Source organism: Narcine bancroftii, chromosome 11 (assembly GCF_036971445.1).
Source record: "Narcine bancroftii isolate sNarBan1 chromosome 11, sNarBan1.hap1, whole genome shotgun sequence".
In the NCBI taxonomy this organism is placed as follows: domain Eukaryota; kingdom Metazoa; phylum Chordata; class Chondrichthyes; order Torpediniformes; family Narcinidae; genus Narcine; species Narcine bancroftii.
Window position 1 is genome coordinate 68,664,830 of NC_091479.1, and position 17,861 is coordinate 68,682,690.

A 17,861-nucleotide genomic window follows, 5' to 3' on the forward strand; every position below is an offset into this window, starting at 1 on the left:
ATTTATGCTCATATTCACACAAATTTACAGCCGAGCTTACACAACTTTTGCATCATACATACTCATATGGAAATACATGCACAATGTATAGCCAAAATAACAAACGCAGAGTCGCTTGCAAGTACAAAATCACAAAGGTTTACATATATAATTGTTCAAACTCAGAAATATGCCACAAGGTTAGAAAGACCTGTGTGTCCATAATGTCCATCTGCATGTGTAGTCCCAGTTCTTGGATTTACCTGTGAGGCAGCCCTGCATTAAATTACCCCAGAACATGGTTATTTATGCTGTTGTCCCCAATGCCTCTGTCGTACATTAAATGGCTCTTTAAATCGCACCTCTGACCAAGTTTTTTACTCACTAGCTCCAACTCCCTGATGTGACTCAGTGCCAGTTTTGCCTCAGTTTCCCATCTCTTTTCCACGGGCACTGAGTCATTGGCCAGGTGAGTCCCAACCAGTCTATACCACCTGAGTGAATGAAACATGCCCCATGACATTATATTTTTCATGAAACTTGCAAGCTCACCCTTGGTTTATGCAAACTTAACAAGGAATACAGAATCCTGAGAATTGTGATGCTGTTTCAAGTCTGCTGTTTTAATGACCACCTTGATTAACTTTCAGCTTTGGAACACATTCCACCCCCCAGAGATGGTTCAACCTTTCCTGGAGAAGAATCTGAAACTCCTGAATTTTGATTACATCGATCTGTACATTATTGAGCTGCCATTGGCCTTTAAGGTGAAGCCATGAAGTTACTGTCACTTACTCTTTTGTTTCAGTTTTCAAATTTATTGTCAGAGTACATATATGACATCATCTACAACCCTGTGATTCCTTTTTCCTGTGGGCACAGCCAAAATACCACTAATGCACAAATAAATTGTACTCTTTGACTCTTCAGCTTTCTTCCCTTCTCTCTCGGTGTACTTCCCTCCGGATGCTGGCCAATCTCCATCACTTCACCCAAACATCCGTCCTTCCTGTGACTGTGTAGGTGGTGCACATTGTGAATGCACTTACTCAATTAGGACTCATTCTTTAATACCATCAGACTAACATGGCTACTGACATACAGAGATATACAAGAGGGGTGACATCATGACGTGGACATCATGATGTACAGCTGGGCGGGCTTATACACAACTGATATGTAATTACATGACAAGGTCACCAGGGGTCAACCCGGAAAACTGGGACATTGAGAGGTATCATCAAAATCTTCTCATGATACTAAATTAGGAGGCTGTAGTTATCATCGTGGAGAATTGGACCAAAATAAAGCAGTCCAGAGCTACAGTCTAGCCTTCCAGGTTCGTCTTGCAGAGAGACAAGACCTCTGAGTGTACATATTAGTTTATTAAAGCTGTCTTATACTCGCACTGCTGGTGTGGTCATTGTCAGTACAACAACAAACATCATAGGTAAGCTGTCCTTAGCTGTAAACCCTGTCCAATTTTGTTTTTTGACCTTTGGTCCTTCCTGGTCTGTGGGCCAATGAATGATCACAGTGAACAGTTCAGACAGAAATTCCAGTGAGTGTTGCTACTAAAGGAGCCAAGGGAAGAAATATCAGGAGCGCAAGAGAGGGGAAATTGGAGGAAAGGAGAATGAGGTGGGTAGGGAGAACATAAGAGAAAGAGAGCGGGATATATATAATTAAATAGATATATTCATCTATATATATATATATATATATACATAAAACAGGACACAGGGTTAGAGAGAGAAGGGGATATAAAGTGAGCGAGGGGGTTAGAGAAGTAGAAAGGGGTGTTTAGTAAGAGAGAAAGTGAGAGCGTGGATAGCAAGAGTGAACAAGGGGCATAGAGAAAGGGGGTAGAGAGGGAGGGGGGAGAGAGAGGGAAAGCGCATGCAAGTCCCCCAGTAAATGGGAGTACTATGGGGGAAGATTCGGGCATGGGAGAAAGGGCAGAGGAGCTAGAAGGGAACAATATAAACAGACACCCAGTACTCAGCAATATGGTTTCTACTGGAAGGCCTGTTGTCCCAGAGCACTGATCTGGCTCCTGAATCTGCTCCCTCCTGCTGGAAAACATAATATTGTGCACAGCAGGAGGCACCATTATGTTGACTTTGGATGGCACCAGATTGGTGGATGTTCATCCTCCTTAAGTGTTCAGGTAGAGGTCTGGTCTGTGGGCTTCAGGTCGGGTGGCTGCTGGAGCAGGACGTGAGGGTCCTGCTGCCGCTAATTCACTCAGTCATACATAAGTTCATGTCTACCATTTGTCCATAGCTGGTAAATCCCTTCTCTTATCTCTTTTTAGCCAGGAGATGTGATGTATCCTCGAGATGAAAATGGGAAGTATTTGTATCACCCAACTGATTTGTGTGCCACCTGGGAGGTAAGGTCAACGTGGGATGGAGAGTGATAGATTCATCGACTCCTATAGCATGGAAACACATCCACAGGCCCAGCTTGGCCATGCCCGCCTGCTTTACTCTCACTTGCCTGCATTAGCCCCATACTTCTCCAAACTCCTGCCATCCACGGAATAATTCAGGTGTTTCTTAAGGAAGCTAACGCACCTGTGCCTACCCCTTTGTCTGGCCAGTTGTTTCATATGCCCACCATCCTCGAAGTGAAGATTTAGAATGATAGGTAGCTGGAAGTTCAAGGTTACTCTTCCATCTGACTGTACCTGGCACCTTCTGCTCTTATGGCCAATAAGAATCTAATTCAAACTCATTTTTCCATTAAAATCACTTTCAACATTTGAGATTCCTTTATTATCATGCACAAATACAAAAAATGTAATAATATATTCACATTGCTTGGCTCCCCCAACAGTAAGAGACACTTGAGTGTTCATGGATTCACCTCCAACACTCTGCAGCTGCGTTCCCTCCTATTCAATCCATTGACGAACCCATGCTCCTGGATCTGAACCTCCGATACAGTCAGAAAACCAACAGATCCCTTCTTGCCTTCAGCACCCTCTCAAATCCCAGTCGTGATACCTGGTTCTCATTAACCAGTCTCCAGCTCCCTGCAGCCTGTGTGAGTTCTTTAGCTGGTGAGACCCTTGCTGGTCTGCTGCCATGCTCACCTTTCCTGTAGTATTCTCTCCTTCTTGGAAGGGGTGTTCCCCAACTTTTGTGCCCTGTGCCGATCCACTGAACCCCGGGGTCTATGTCCATGTGAAAGTATTCCAAATGGCCTTTAATTGTTGTACCTCAGGGCTTTGCTGGAAAGGGAGGGGGCCAAAGAGTCTCATGTTAGTTCGGGGAGCACATAACGCCAGGCTTATGATAGGAAACTGCAATGTTTGAAAATGTGTTCATATGGCACAGTGCAATGAATCACTAGATAGGCAGCAACAATTGAAGGCCATTTGGAATACAGGATTTAGCCTTGCAAATGATATTAGAACCGTAGAACACTACAGCACAGAAACTGGCCCTTTGGTCCGTCTAGTCCATTCCAAACTATTTATTCGGCCTTGTCCCATCAATCTGCCCTCGAACCATAGCCTTCCTTATTCCTCCCATACAGTATGCATGCCCAATCTTCTTTTAAATATCAAAATTGAACCCACATCCTCCTCCTCCACTGGCAGCTCATTCCATACTCTCACCACCTTCTGAGTGAAGAAATTCCCCCTCATGTTCCCCTTAAACATTTCTCCTTTCACCTTTCACCCAGGTCCTCCTGTGATTTTATCACCTAACCTCGGTGAAATTTCCAGTTTGCATTTAATTTTGAGGACCTCTTTCAAATCTCCCATTATTCTCTGATGCTCCAGAGAGTAAAGTCCTAACCTATTCAAACTTTTCTGAAAACTCAGCTCTTCATGTCCCGGAAAAACCCTTCTAATTTTCAGTGCATCTTTAAATCTTATTGACAGGGATGCAGCACTAATTTTTTAGGTGCAGGAGCTCACCAAAAACAGTGACAGGAGATGCTGGAGCCACTCCGTGAGGTGTTCAGAACTGCCCCATGGGGTGCCAGAGCTGCCCCTTGAGGTGCCGAAGCAGCGCACTGGTGAACTCTGACAGCACTGCACCCCTGCTTATTGACATCTTTCCTTTAGGTAACTACACACAGTACTCCAAATCTGGCTTCACCAATGTGTTATACAAACTTCAAATTTATTGTCAGAGTACATACATGACAACACATACAACTCTGAGATTATTTTCTCTTGGGGGCTAGGCAGAATTTCTACTTATCAATCCACTAACTCGAGGCAGTTGTATAACCGTTCTTCACCCTCCCGCAACCACCTTCTGGCTGTCCTTCCTGATCTCTGGAGTCTCTCTTTTTAGGTTGTGTGTGAAGGCACATCCAGGCAATGTGACTTGGCAAAATGGAGTCTCTGGAAAGAAGTGCACTCACGCACGCACACACGCACGCACACCCCACCCATCTCTATAATGGCCAACATGCGAAAAGCCCCCTTACAATTCTATCTACCTGTAACACCACTTTCAAGGAATTATGTATCAATTCCCAGATCCCTCTGTTCTGCCACACTCTGCAGTTCCCTACTGTTTACCTTATAGGTCCACCTTGGTTTGTCCTCTCAAAGTGCAGCAAAGTGTCCCCATATCAATGAAAAAATTAGCAAAAATATTCTTATCAACAAGAAGAACAGAAGGGGGAGAAGTCACGTGATGGAGTAGTGAATGGCCAGGGAAAACCAGCCCTCCATGGAGAAAGTGGAAAAAAAAGATGAAAAAACAAAGCGGAGCAATAAAACACAGAAAATCTGCAAGATAAGGCGTATAAGAAGATCTTGAGGATGGCTCCAAAGAAAGAAAAGACCAAAATTACAGACAAAGAAGAAACAAGAAAATCTCCAGAAAAAAAGGAGGAAGTCCTTACCTGTGCACGGGAGCAGTAGCTCTCACCAAAATGTTGGCCCCAACTACAAACCCAATAAGCAGGCAGCTGGGTGGCAATGTCTCCCGGGGCAGGTTAGATCGCTGGCTCACAGAGCCCGAAAAAGAAGCACAAATGCACATGTGTGAGGCATTGCACGTGCACAGCGCACAGTACAGCGACATCGCACATGCACAGTGCACCATACAGTGATGCCGCTGACGGGAGCAGGGCAGGAGAGACAACGATGGGAGAAGAAGCAACGCAAGAAGGGGAGCCAGGGAAGGAAAACAAAGAGAAGGAATAAAGACTTAGAAGGAAAAATAGAAGGTAAAAAGTCAAAGCAGCTGATAGATAATGAATATTTTGACAGCCAAATAAAGACACTAATGGATATATTAATGGCAGAGTTTAATACAATAAAAAAATATGCAAAAGGCAGAATTTAGAATGCAAGGGGTACAACTCGAAAGCCAGAAGAGTAGCTATACTAGTTAACAAGAATCTGCCAATTAAGATAAAGAAAGTAATAACAGACCCAGCGGTATGTAATAATGAAGTGCCAGATTTATTTGGAATTTGCTAAACATTTATGCACCTAACGAAGAAGATCAGGGAATTTATGCAGGACATCTTTCTAAAGATAGCAGATACACAGGGGCACATTTTACTGGGGGTGGGGGGAACTTTAACTTTAACCTTGACCCAGTGATGGATAAAACCGGGAAGACAATAAAAATAAAGCAACCAAATTTATGCTAAATTCAATGAATGATATAAAAATAATTGACAAATGGAGAAAACAACACCCAAAAGAAAGAGAGTATTCATATTATTGAAATAGACATAAAACCTATTCTAGGATAGACACGTTCTTGTTGTCAGCTCAGATTCAGGGGAGAGTTCAAAAAACCGAATATAAGGCAAGACTTTTATCTGACCACTCACCCTTATTACTACAATCGAATTAGAGGTTATTCCACCGAAAACATATAGATGGAGGCTAAACCCTATATTGTTAAAAAGGCAAGATTTTCGGGATTCCTCAAAACGTATTTTGAGATAAATACAAAGTCAGTATAAGATAAATTTATATTATCGGATGCAACGAAGGCCTTTATTAGAGGACAAATAATTAGCTACATGACTAAGATTAAAATAATATAACCAGGAAATAGAACAATTGGAAAAAGAGATAACAGCTATAGAAAAGGATTCAGAGAGAAGGGAAGATACAGAGAAAAAAAGAGAATTGGCAGAGAAAAAAATTAAAATGTGAAACATTACAAACATACTAAGTGAAGAAAAACATTATGAAAACAAAGATATTATGAATTAGGAGAAAAAACCCACAAAATAGTGGCCTGGCAACTTAAAACAGAATAAGCAAAAAGAACCATTTTAGCAATAAGAAGATAAGCAGATCTCATATAACCCATTAGAGATTAATGGAAATTTTTAAAAATCTACAAGCAATTGTATCAAACTGAAAATACAGGAAAGAACGATAAAATTGATGAGATTTTATCAAACATCGAATTCCCACAACTACAATTGGAGGATCAAAATAACTTGATAACCCCCTTTACAATTGCAGAAATACAGGATACATTAATGAAACTACCAAATGATAAAGCACCAGGCGATGATGGATTCCCCTCAGAGTTTTATAAAGTATTTAAGAATTCATTAACCCTGCCCTTCTAGAAGTAATAAAACAGGTGGAAGAGACCCAAAATCTGCCTGACTCATGTAAAATGGCAATAATCACAGTAGTTCCAAAATGGGAAAGGACCCGCTGTCACCGGCGTCGTATAGACCTTACTAAATGCAGATTACAAATGAATTAGAAAACAACTAGAAAATAGATTGACTGACTGTGTATTGAAATTGGTAAAGGGGAATCAGATTGGATTTGTTAAAAATAGAAGGGCAGCAGACAATGTCTGTAAATTTATTAATTTAATCCATACAGTGCAAATGAATAAAACGCCAACTGTGGCAGTTACTCTAGATGCAGAGAAAGTTTTCAACAGGGTAGAATGGACCTATTTATTTAAAGTACTACAGAAATTGAAATTACCAGAAAATTTATTAATTGGATTAGAGCACTGTATAATGGACCTTAGTAAATGGGTATGTTTCAGACCACTTTATATTGAGAAGGTCAACTAGACAGGGATGACGATTGTCCTCTTCCATGTTTGCCTTAGCTATAGAACCATTGGTAGAGCTGATAAGGAAGGAACACAAGATAAAAGGAATAAAAATAAAAGAGAAAGAATTTAAAATTAGCCTATTTGCAGATATTATAGTATATTTAACAGATCCAGATAGGTCAATAAAAAGGCTATATATGAAACTGAAAGAATATGGAGAGATATCAGGTCAATATAAATAAAACAAAGTGATGCCAGTGAACAAAGTTGATTATGCAAAATGTATAAAAGAATTCCCTTTTAAATGGCAAACACAGGCTATATGTTACCTTGGTATCAGGATAGATAATAACCTAAACAATTTGTATAAATTAAACTACCATCCGCTAATAAGAAAGATACAGGAAGATTTAGAGTCATGGAAAGAGCTGCCATTAACTTTAATAGGGAGAGTAAAGGGCATTAAGATGAATGTATTTCCACGGATACAATATTTGTTCCAAACGTTACCAATTCCCTTGACAGAGAAATGTTTTTATAAGATTGTGTGGTAGCTTACCACAAGGCAGGCAAACCAGCCCCATTTGTAAGTCACACGGCAGGGCAGCCAGCCAAAATGGCGCCATCTGGGGATTCCCTTCCTTCCAGCTCGGGGCTCAGAAACCTGAGGATCATGTGATGCCCGGGTGACATCAGCGCCCTCCAGCGCGGTTCTCAGCCAGGTCTGGGCTGGGAGTATAAGTGCAGCCCAGCAGCCTGCAATAAACTAGTCTGCTCACTGAGCTCAACCCATCTGGTTGCATGTGTTATTGGAGGAGCAGTGTAGCCACCGCTACAATTGGTGACCCCGACTGGTTCAAAAGTGTTTGAACTCATCATGAGCGAGCCTGGGATCAGCGAAACTGCCTGAATTCTGGGCTCAGGAGCCGGAGACCTGGTTCAGCCACGCGGAGGCCCAGTTTCACCACCGCCAGACTTCGTCCGACATGACTAAATTCTACCATGTGGTCATTGCCCTGAACCAGGCCACCGCCAGACGCGTGCTGCACCTTGTTCAGCACCCACCCGCCAAGGACAAGTACGAGAACATCAAGTGAGTGCTTACCGGGTCCCTCAGACTATCGAGACACCAGCGTGCTGCTGGGGTGCTGCTCCTCGAAGCCCTGGGGGACAGATCCCCGATGGAACTGATGGATGAGATGCTCGCGCTCATGGGTGAGCATACCAACTGCCCATTTTTTGAGCGCATCTTCCTCGAACATATGCCCGTGTACATCCACCCGCTGCTGGTTCAGGAGACCTTCAGTGACCCGAGGAAGGTCGCTCAGAAGGCCCAAGAGCTATAGCTCACATGATTCTTGAAAGGCTCAGTGGTGCAGCAGGTCACGAGATACGGGCACGACCATGCCAAGCCCGCCCATAGCGCTGCGGTAGAGCACCCGGCCCCTGCAGGTGCCCCCAAGAATATAACCAAGGCCACAGCATCCGCTTCAGGCCTCTGCTTCTACCACCAGCGCTGAGGAACCAAGGCTCGGAGTGCCAGTTCAGGAAAGAGTCCATGCACTTCCTGGGCCATACCATCATGGCTAAAGGAACCACACTCGCCGCTGTGAAGATTGCCACCATCAGGGAGCTCCCAGCCCCGAACAGCCTCAAGGGGCTGCAGGAGTTAGCGGGTATGGTCAACTTTTACAACCGCTTCATCCTGGGAGCTGTGCACATCATGCAGCCGCTGTTTGCCCTCATCACAGCCAAGCACAAGATCCTCGCTTGAAACCCAGAAGCCTACACCACATTCAAGACTATCAAGGCCACCATGCTCGTCCACCCGCACACCGACCTGCATATGGCACTCTCTGTCGATGCCTATGCCACAGCCATCGGTGCCATCCTGGAGCAGCAGGTGGAAGCCGTTGGCATTCTTCAGCCGCCAGCGCCCGCCAGATCACAAGTATAGTGCCTTCAACCGCGAGTTACCTGGCATGTATCTGGCGGTGTGGCACTTCCACTATTTTTTGAAGGGGAGGACTTTTACCATCTTCACCGACCACAAACCCCTCACCCAGGCGCTCGCGAGGAGTCACGTGATGGAGTAGTGGCCGGTCGGGGAACTCCAGCCCTCTCCTGAAAAGTTTTAAAAAAACACAGAAAACACAAAGGCACAAACACAAAAATTAAAATAAAGTGAAAGTAAAGGTGGGAAGAAAATGGCAACGAAGAAAGAAAAGTCGAAAACAACGGGAAGAAGAGAAGAAGAAAGGACGCCGGAAGAAGAAGGTGAAGGCCTTACCTGTCTGAGAAGGCCCGCTGTGGAGAGAGAAGCCCGCTCCCTCAGGTCAGTCGAAGTCCTGAGCTCAGGACTACAAAAATGGCTCGCGGAGCCAAGCAAAAGTGCATAACCGCGCATGCGTGATGCACATGACAAAAAAAACACTGACAGGAGGGGGCACCAGCTGAGGAGTCGATCTCCACAGCTGAGAATGACAGCTACAGCACAACAACAAGAAGAGAACATGGAAAACAACGAGAACAAGAAAGAAGAGAGTAAAAAGAAGTCAAGGAAACAACAGATGACCAACCCAGAGGAAGAAGAAGAAGAAGAAGAACACAGAGAAATGGAAGAACAAGGGAAAGGCAAGACAATGGATATATATATTTTTAAAGAATATATGGAATCAGTAAAAGAATGGCAATCACAAGAATTTAGTGAAATAAAAAGAAGAATTAAAAGTACAGAAGAAAAAATGAATAGATTAGAGATGGTCATGTCAGATATAGGAAAAAGAGTGGACAAGGTGGAAGAACATGAAACAGCCGTAGAAATGGAAGTAGAGGACTTAAAAGAGAAATTAGAAGAATCTAATAAAAAAGTTAAAGAGACACAAGAGCTGTTAGCTCAGAAGATAGATATAATGGAAAATTATAATAGAAGAAATAATATAAAGATAGTGGGCCTTAAGGAAGATGAAGAAGGCAAGAATATGAGAGAATTTATAAAAGATTGGATCCCCAGGGACCTAGGAAGACCAGAATTACAGGAAGAAATTGAAATAGAAAGGGCACATAGAACATTAGCCCCTAAACCACAGCCACAACAAAAACCAAGATTCATTTTAGTAAAATTCCTAAGATATACAACAAGAGAAAATATATTGGAGAAAGCAATGAAGAAAATAAGAGAAGACAAAAAGCCGCTGGAATACAAAGGTCAAAAATTTTTTTTCTATCCACACATAAGTTTTGAACTCCTGAAGAAGGGAAAGGAGTTTAATACAGCAAAAGCGATCCTATGGAAAAAAGGATATAAATTTATGCTAAAGTACCCAGCGGTACTTAAAATAGTTAATCCAGGGCAGCAAAACAGACTATTCTCGGATTCGGAGGAAGCACGAAAATTTGCAGAACAACTACAAAACAGACAGAGAGATGAAGACATGTAACGAGAGCAAAAATGACCACGAACTATATGTATGTGTGTATATGGGTGTATATATATATATATATATATATGTGTGTGTGTGTGTGTGTGTGTGTGTATATATGTGTGTACATGAGTGTATGCGTATTTAAAGGAAAATATATAGAGTATATAGATAACGCCTCAAACCGTGCATCTTGGCGCCTCACAGTTTGGCGGGCAGCAACCTCCTTTGAAGAAGACCGCAGAGCCCACCTCACTGACAAAAGGCAAAGGAGGAAAAACCCGACACCCAACCCCAACCAACCAATTTTCCCCTGCAACCGCTGCAATCGTGTCTGCCTGTCCCGCATCGGACTTGTCAGCCACAAACGAGCCTGCAGCTGACGTGGACTTTTTACCCCCTCCATAAATCTTCGTCCGCGAAGCCAAGCCAAAGAAAATAGAGTATAGATAATTAATAAGGGAAAGAAAGGGAAGAGAGGAAGTAAGGAGGGAATTAAGAGAGTGACCTTTGTTGTATATGAAAATTAGAATCTTTTCTGGGGGGGGCTTGGTGGGGAGGAGTTACGGTCACTGCGAAATCAGTTGACACTTGCGAGTGAATTCGCAAATCCAGATGGAGAGAGGAGATGTGGTTGCCCGACAAGGGATAAAGGGCAACTCAGGAAGGGGAGGGGATAGTGGGGTTAAATAAATTATAGATAGGAGAATAAGGGAAATGTTTGATGTTTTAGAAATGTTGTCTTATAAAGTGTTCAAAACAAGAAAGCAGAAATGGATAAGAAGGAAAGGTGATGATGAGGAAATGGAAAGGAAAGATAAACAAAGTATGAAATGGCTATGTTGAACTATATGACTTTAAATATTAACGGAATACATAACCAAATCAAAAGGAAGAAACTGCTAAATTTACTGAAAAAATAAAAAAATTGATATAGCATTCGTGCAAGAAACACACTTAACTGAAATGGAGCACAAGAAATTAAAGAGAGATTGGATAGGACATGTAACAGCAGCGTCATATAATTCAAAAGCTAGAGGAGTAGCTATATTAATCAGTAAAAATGTACCAATTAAAATAGAAGAGGAAATAATAGATCCAGCAGGGAGATATGTAATGATAAAATGTCAGATATATTCGGAGTTTTGGAATTTACTCAATGTATATTCACCTAACGAAGAAGATCAAAAATTTATGCAAGATATTTTTTTGAAGATAGCAGATACGCAAGAGAACATACTCATAGGAGGGGATTTCAACCTTGATTTGGATTCAAACATGGATAAAACTGGGAAAAAAATTAACAGAAAGAACAAAGTAACCAAATTTATAATTAAATCAATGCAAGAAATGCAACTTTTGGATATATGGAGGAAACAACACCCAAAGGAAAAGGAATATTCATATTATTCGGGTAGACATAAAACATACTCAAGAATAGACCTATTCCTGTTATTAGCTCACATGCAAGACAGAGTTAGAAAAACAGAATATAAAGCTAGAATATTATCGGACCACTAACCCCTGATATTGACAATAGAGTTAGAGGACATCCCTCCAAGAATGTATAGATGGAGATTAAACTCCATGCTACTTAAAAGGCAGGATTTTAGAGAATTCATTGAAAGACAAATTAAAATGTACTTTGAAATAAATACGGAATCAGTGAAAGATAAGTTTACACTAAGGGACGCAATGAAAGCGTTCATCAGAGGGCAAATAATAAGTTATGTAACCAAGATGAAGGACTACAATCAGGAAACAGAGCAGTTGGAAAGGGAAATAGCAAATATAGAAAAAGAATTAGCAATGAAGGAAGACTCAACTAAAAGAAGAGAATTGGCAGATAAAAAAATAAAATATGAAACACTACAAACATATAAGGTGGAGAAGAACATAATGAAGACAAAACAGAAATATTATGAACTAGGAGAAAAAACACACAAAATTCTAGCATGGCAGCTTAAGACAGAACAAACTAAGAGAATGGTATTGGTATCAAGGAAAAAAGACAAACAAATCACATATAATCCATCGGAGATTAATGAGAATTCTACGAACAATTATACCAAACTGAAAACGAAGGGAAAGAAGACAAAATAGATGAAATTTTAACTAAAATTGAACTACCAAAATTACAAATAGAGGAACAAAATAAATTAACAGAACCATTTGAAATAGTAGAAATACAGGAGATATTAAAAAAACTACCGAACAATAAAACACCAGGAGAGGATGGATTCCCAATAGAATTCTATGAAACATTTAAAGATTTATTAATTCCTCCCCTCCTGGAAGTAATCAACCTGATTGATAAAACACAAAGCTTACCAGATTCATGCAAAACAGCAATAATTACAGTAATACCAAAGACAGGGAAAGATCCACTCGCACCAGCATCATATAGACCAATATCTTTACTTAACACAGATTATAAGATAATAGCTAAACTATTAGCAAACAGATTAGCCAACTATGAACCAAAAATAGTAAATCTAGACCAAACTGGATTTATTAAAAAAAGACGAACAACAGACAATATTTGTAAATTTATTAACTTAATTCATGCAGTAGAAGGAAATAAAGCTCCAACAGTAGCAGTTGCTTTAGACTTAGAGAAGGCATTTGACAGAGTAGAATGGAATTATTTATTCAAAGTACTACAAAAATTCAGTTTACCTGAGAAATATATTAATTGGATTAAAACATTATATAAGGGGCCATTGGCGAAAGTGACAGTAAATGGATATATATCAAAACAATAACTTAAGCAGATCAACAAGGCAGGGATGCCCACTATCGCCCTTATTGTTCGCGTTAGCCATAGAACCACTAGCAGAACTGATAAGAACAGAAAATAAAATAAAAGGGATAAAAATAAAAGACAAGGAATATAAAATCAGTTTATTTGCAGATGACATTATAGTATACTTAACAGAACCAGAAATATCAATAAAAGAATTACATAAGAAATTGAAGGAATATGGAGAAGTGTCGGGATACAAGATTAATGCAAATAAAAATGAAGCAATGCCAATGAATAATGCGGATTTCTCAAAATTTAAGAAAGAATTACCATTCAGATGGCAAATGCAAGCAATACAATACCTAGGTATACAAATAAATAAAAACCTCGGCCATCTATATAAACTCAATTATTATCCACTAATGAAAAAATTACAGGGCAACTTAGAGCATTGGAAAGACTTACCACTAACACTAATAGTATCAACTTCCACTAATAGTACTAACTGTATTAAAATGAACATTTTCCCAAGGATACAATACCTATTTCAGGCATTGCCAATACACTTGACGGAGAAATTCTTCAAGGAGTTAAAGAAAATAATAAGGAAATTTTTATGGAAAGGGGGGAAACCAAGGATAGCACTAGATAAATTAACAGAATGGTATAAACAAGGAGGCTTACAACTGCCAAACTTTAAAAATTATTATAGAGCCGCACAATTAAGATACCTATCAGATTTTTATCAAACAAGGGAAAAGCCAGATTGGACTAGATTAGAACTAGATAAAATAGGGGAGAAGATACCCGAACATATATTATATAAATGGGATGAAAAATTGGTACAACGTAGGAATTCTCCAGTATTATATCATCTGCACAATATTTGGAAGAAGATTCATACAGAAAGGAATAAAATAAATTACTAACTACCAAAAGTAATACTCACGCAAAATCAGCTAATCCGTTTTACAATAGATAACCTTTCCTTTAGAGAATGGGAGAAAAAAGGGATCAAAAGAATAGAAAATTGCTTTTCAGGAAATAAATTATTATCCTTTGAACAAATGAAGGATAAATATAATATAACTCACGATACAGTGTTGGCATACTACCAACTGAAATCCTACTTGAAGGACAAATTGGGAAGCAGTCTGAGGTTACCAGAGGGAAGTAATTTTGAATATGTGATTACAGACACAATGATAATCAAAAAATTTATAACAAACATGTATATTAAACTACAAGAAAAGGAGAATGAGGAAACAAATGGTAAAACTAAACAAAAATGGGAACAAGATCTAAACATAAAGATAAAGAAGGAAACATGGGAGAAGTTATGCTCAGGAACTATGAGAAATACAATAACCACGAGGTTACGTATGATACAATATAACTCCTCAAAAGTTAAATAAATGGGACTCAACAGTATCTGACAGATGTTTTCGCTGTAAAAAGAAAATGGGAACAACAATTCATGCAATCTGGACATGTGAGAAAGTGAAAAAATTTTGGGAAGATCTAAACCAGATATTAAATAAAATCACAAAAAGCAATATACCAAAAAACCCAGAGATCTTCCTCCTAAGTAACATAAAAAACAAAGAATTTGGACTTGATTTGGATGGTGCACAAAAAAGATTTGTTAGGATAGCCCTAGCCGTAGCAAAAAAATGTATTATGTCAGCCTGGAAATTAGAAGATAACTTGAGAATACAACAATGGTATATAGAAATGAATAAATGTATTCCATTAGAAAAAATAACATATAATTTAAGAAATAATATTACAATATTTGAACAAATATGGGAGCCATACATGAAACACAATAGAGAAAACCTACTGGGGACATCTACCACCTAAAATGACAGAAGGAGAAGGGAATGAAAAGAATTGACTCAGTGCAATTTCTTGTTTGTTCTTATTGAGTGACAACATTGTTTGACGGGTTTAATGTATCTTAGATTCTGAACTTTAAATGAATGGGAGGGGAGGTAGGGAGGGTGGGATGGGAAGAAGGAGGGGGGGAGAAAACGACACTGTATATATTTGAAAAGGAAAATGTATGTATTTTGATCAATGTGGTTTATAGTGTGAAAAATAAAAAAAATTTTTTAAAAACCCAGGCGCTCGCGATTGCCAGCAGCGTCACCTCTCCTTCGTGTCGGAGTTTACCACCGACATTCGGAACTAGGTGGGAAAGGACAATGTGGTTGTCGATGCACTCTCACAACTGGCCATCTGAGCGCTGACGCCCGGCCTTGACTTCGACCAGCTCACCCGGGACTAGGAAGATGATGAGACAAGAGCCTTCAAGACTGCCATCACTGGTCTGTGGTTCCAAGACCTCCCGACTACAAGCGGTGACGGCACCATCCTATGCAATATCTCCTTGGGCACCCCGCAGCAGTGGCGCAGGCAGGTCTTTTGTCACATCCACAACCTTTCACATCCTTCCATCAGGTCCACAGTCCGGATGGTGGCATGAGCTGCAGAAGCAGATCGCGGGCTTGGCCAGAACATGCACCCATTGCCAGACGTCCAAGGTGCACATACACACCAGGGCGCCTGTACAGGAGTTCGAGCACGTCCGGGAATGGTTCAGCCACATTCATGTGGACATCGTCGGCCCCTTACCAGTTTCCTGGGGCAACTGTTACCTGTTTACAGTGGTGGACCGGACCACTCGCTGGCCCGAGGCGATCCTGATGGCACTACCAGGTGAGTTCGTCAACGCACCTCACAATCCCCAGTGGTCGCCGCACGAACTACTTCCTCACCTCAGGGCATGCTTGGACTCCTTCAAACCCCCACCATCACCCAGGCATGGCACCCGCCCATCTCACGTTCCTGGCGAGCAGTGGGGCCCGACTGCGGCACCTCTGCAGCGACCGTATGAGGGGCCGTACGGGGTTTAACAGCATACCGGCTCGATGTTCACGCTGGACTTGGGGGCAGGCATGAGCTGTTTACCAGCGCACCTTGTTCCCACCGAGCCCGTGGTCGTTGCAAAACCCAAGATGTGAGGCCGCCCAGCAAAAAAGGACATTAGTGCTGGTTCTGGGGGGGTGGGGGGTGGGGGGTTGCTGTGTGGTGGCTCACCACAAGGTAGGTGACCGGTCCTGCTTGTAAGCCATGTGGCAGGGTAGCCGGCCAAAATGGCGCCTTCGGGTGTTTTCCTTCCTTCCAGCTCGGGGCTTAGATACCCGCACTTGAGGACACGTGACACCCAGGTGACATCAACGTCCTCCAAGGTGGTTCTCAGCCAGGTCCGGGCTGGGAGTATAAGTGCAGCCCAGCAGCCTCCAATAAAATGGACTGCTCGGTGAGCTCAATCCGTCTGGTTGTGTGTGTTATTGCAGGAGCAGAGTAGCTGCCGCTACAATTGAATAAATTGTACAATTGAATAAATTAACAAGAAAGTTTTTATGCAAGGGTAAAAAATCAAGAGTAGCATTAGAAAAATTAACATGCAGGTATAAACAAGGAGAGTTGCAGTTACCAAATTTCAAAAATTATTACAGGGCTGCGCAGTTAAGGTATTTATCAGATTTTTACCAGACGGGAGAAAAACCAGACTGGCTTAGGATAGAACTATATAAATTAGGAAAAAATGTCCCAAAACATTTACTCTGTCTATGGGATGAGAAGCTGGTGCAATACAACAATTCACCAGTACTACATCATATACTTAAAACATGGAAGAGAATAGACCTGGAACAAAAGATGATAAATTATCAAATACCAAAAATGTTATTGACGCAAAACCCATCAATCCCTTTCACAATAGATCATTTATTTTTTAGGGAAAAGGCTAGAAAAGGAATTAAGAAACTAGAAAACTGCTTTTTGGGAAATAATTTATTAACATTTGAACAATTAAAAGACAAATACGGAATAACATATGGTACAATATTTGCATACTATCAGTTGAAAACCTATTTAAAAGATAAATTGGGAACTAGCCTGAGATTACCTGAGAGTAGCAGCTATGGACACAGCAATAGTAAAACAATTATAACAAACATGTATAACAATTTGCAATACAAGGAAGATGATGAAACAAGGTACAAGCCTCAATAGTTGGGAAAAAGATTTAAATATAAGAAAGAACGAAACATGGGAGGAGTTAGGCACAGGAGCCATGAGGAATACAATAAATACTCGGCTTTGTATGATACAATACAACTGGCTACATAGACTATATGTTACAGCTCAGAAGTTAAGAGAGTGGAATCCAACAATATCGGATAGAGGCTTCCACTGTAAACAAGAGACTGGACCAACATTGCACGCAATTTGGACGTACAAATGTGAAAAATTTCTGGGAGGATTTAAAATTAATATGAAACAGAATTACAAAAAATAACGTCAAAAGATCCAGAAATCGTTCTGTTAAATAACATTAAAGACAAAAAACTAGGCCTAAAATTAGACAGAGGCCAAAAAAGATTTATTATGAATAACGCTTGTAGCAGCAAAAAAGTGTATAATAACAACTTGGAAAAGGGGAGGCAAGCTTAAAAATACAACAATGGGGATATAGGAATGAACAAATATATTCCATTAGAAAAAATTACCCACAATCTAAAAGACAAATATACTTTATTTGAACAAATTTGGGAACCATACATAAATTATGTTAGAAACTGCCGATTTCAGACCTCCATCTCTTTAAAT

At 40.7% G+C, this 17,861-nt stretch overlaps 3 protein-coding genes across 11 annotated transcripts in view; 2 read left to right on the forward strand and 1 right to left on the reverse strand.

The window, feature by feature from the left end:
- LOC138745850 (ATP-dependent DNA helicase DDX11-like) overlaps positions 1-17,861 on the reverse strand; it is a 190,721-nt gene that overhangs the window by 133,594 nt on the left and 39,266 nt on the right. The window lies entirely within an intron of this gene.
- LOC138745852 (aldo-keto reductase family 1 member D1-like) overlaps positions 1-17,861 on the forward strand; it is a 58,795-nt gene that overhangs the window by 6,585 nt on the left and 34,349 nt on the right. For both annotated transcript variants that reach the window (XM_069903261.1, XM_069903260.1), the window contains exons 3-4: positions 630-746; positions 2,297-2,374. In XM_069903261.1, the coding sequence (XP_069759362.1) occupies positions 630-746; positions 2,297-2,374 (195 nt within the window). The remainder of the gene's footprint in view (positions 1-629; positions 747-2,296; positions 2,375-17,861) is intronic.
- Positions 2,381-16,223, forward strand: LOC138745857 (uncharacterized). Its single transcript, XM_069903273.1, has 2 exons — positions 2,381-5,184; positions 15,308-16,223. The coding sequence occupies exon 2, from the start codon at positions 15,476-15,478 to the stop codon at positions 16,097-16,099; it is 624 nt and encodes a 207-aa protein (XP_069759374.1). The 5' UTR covers positions 2,381-5,184; positions 15,308-15,475; the 3' UTR covers positions 16,100-16,223.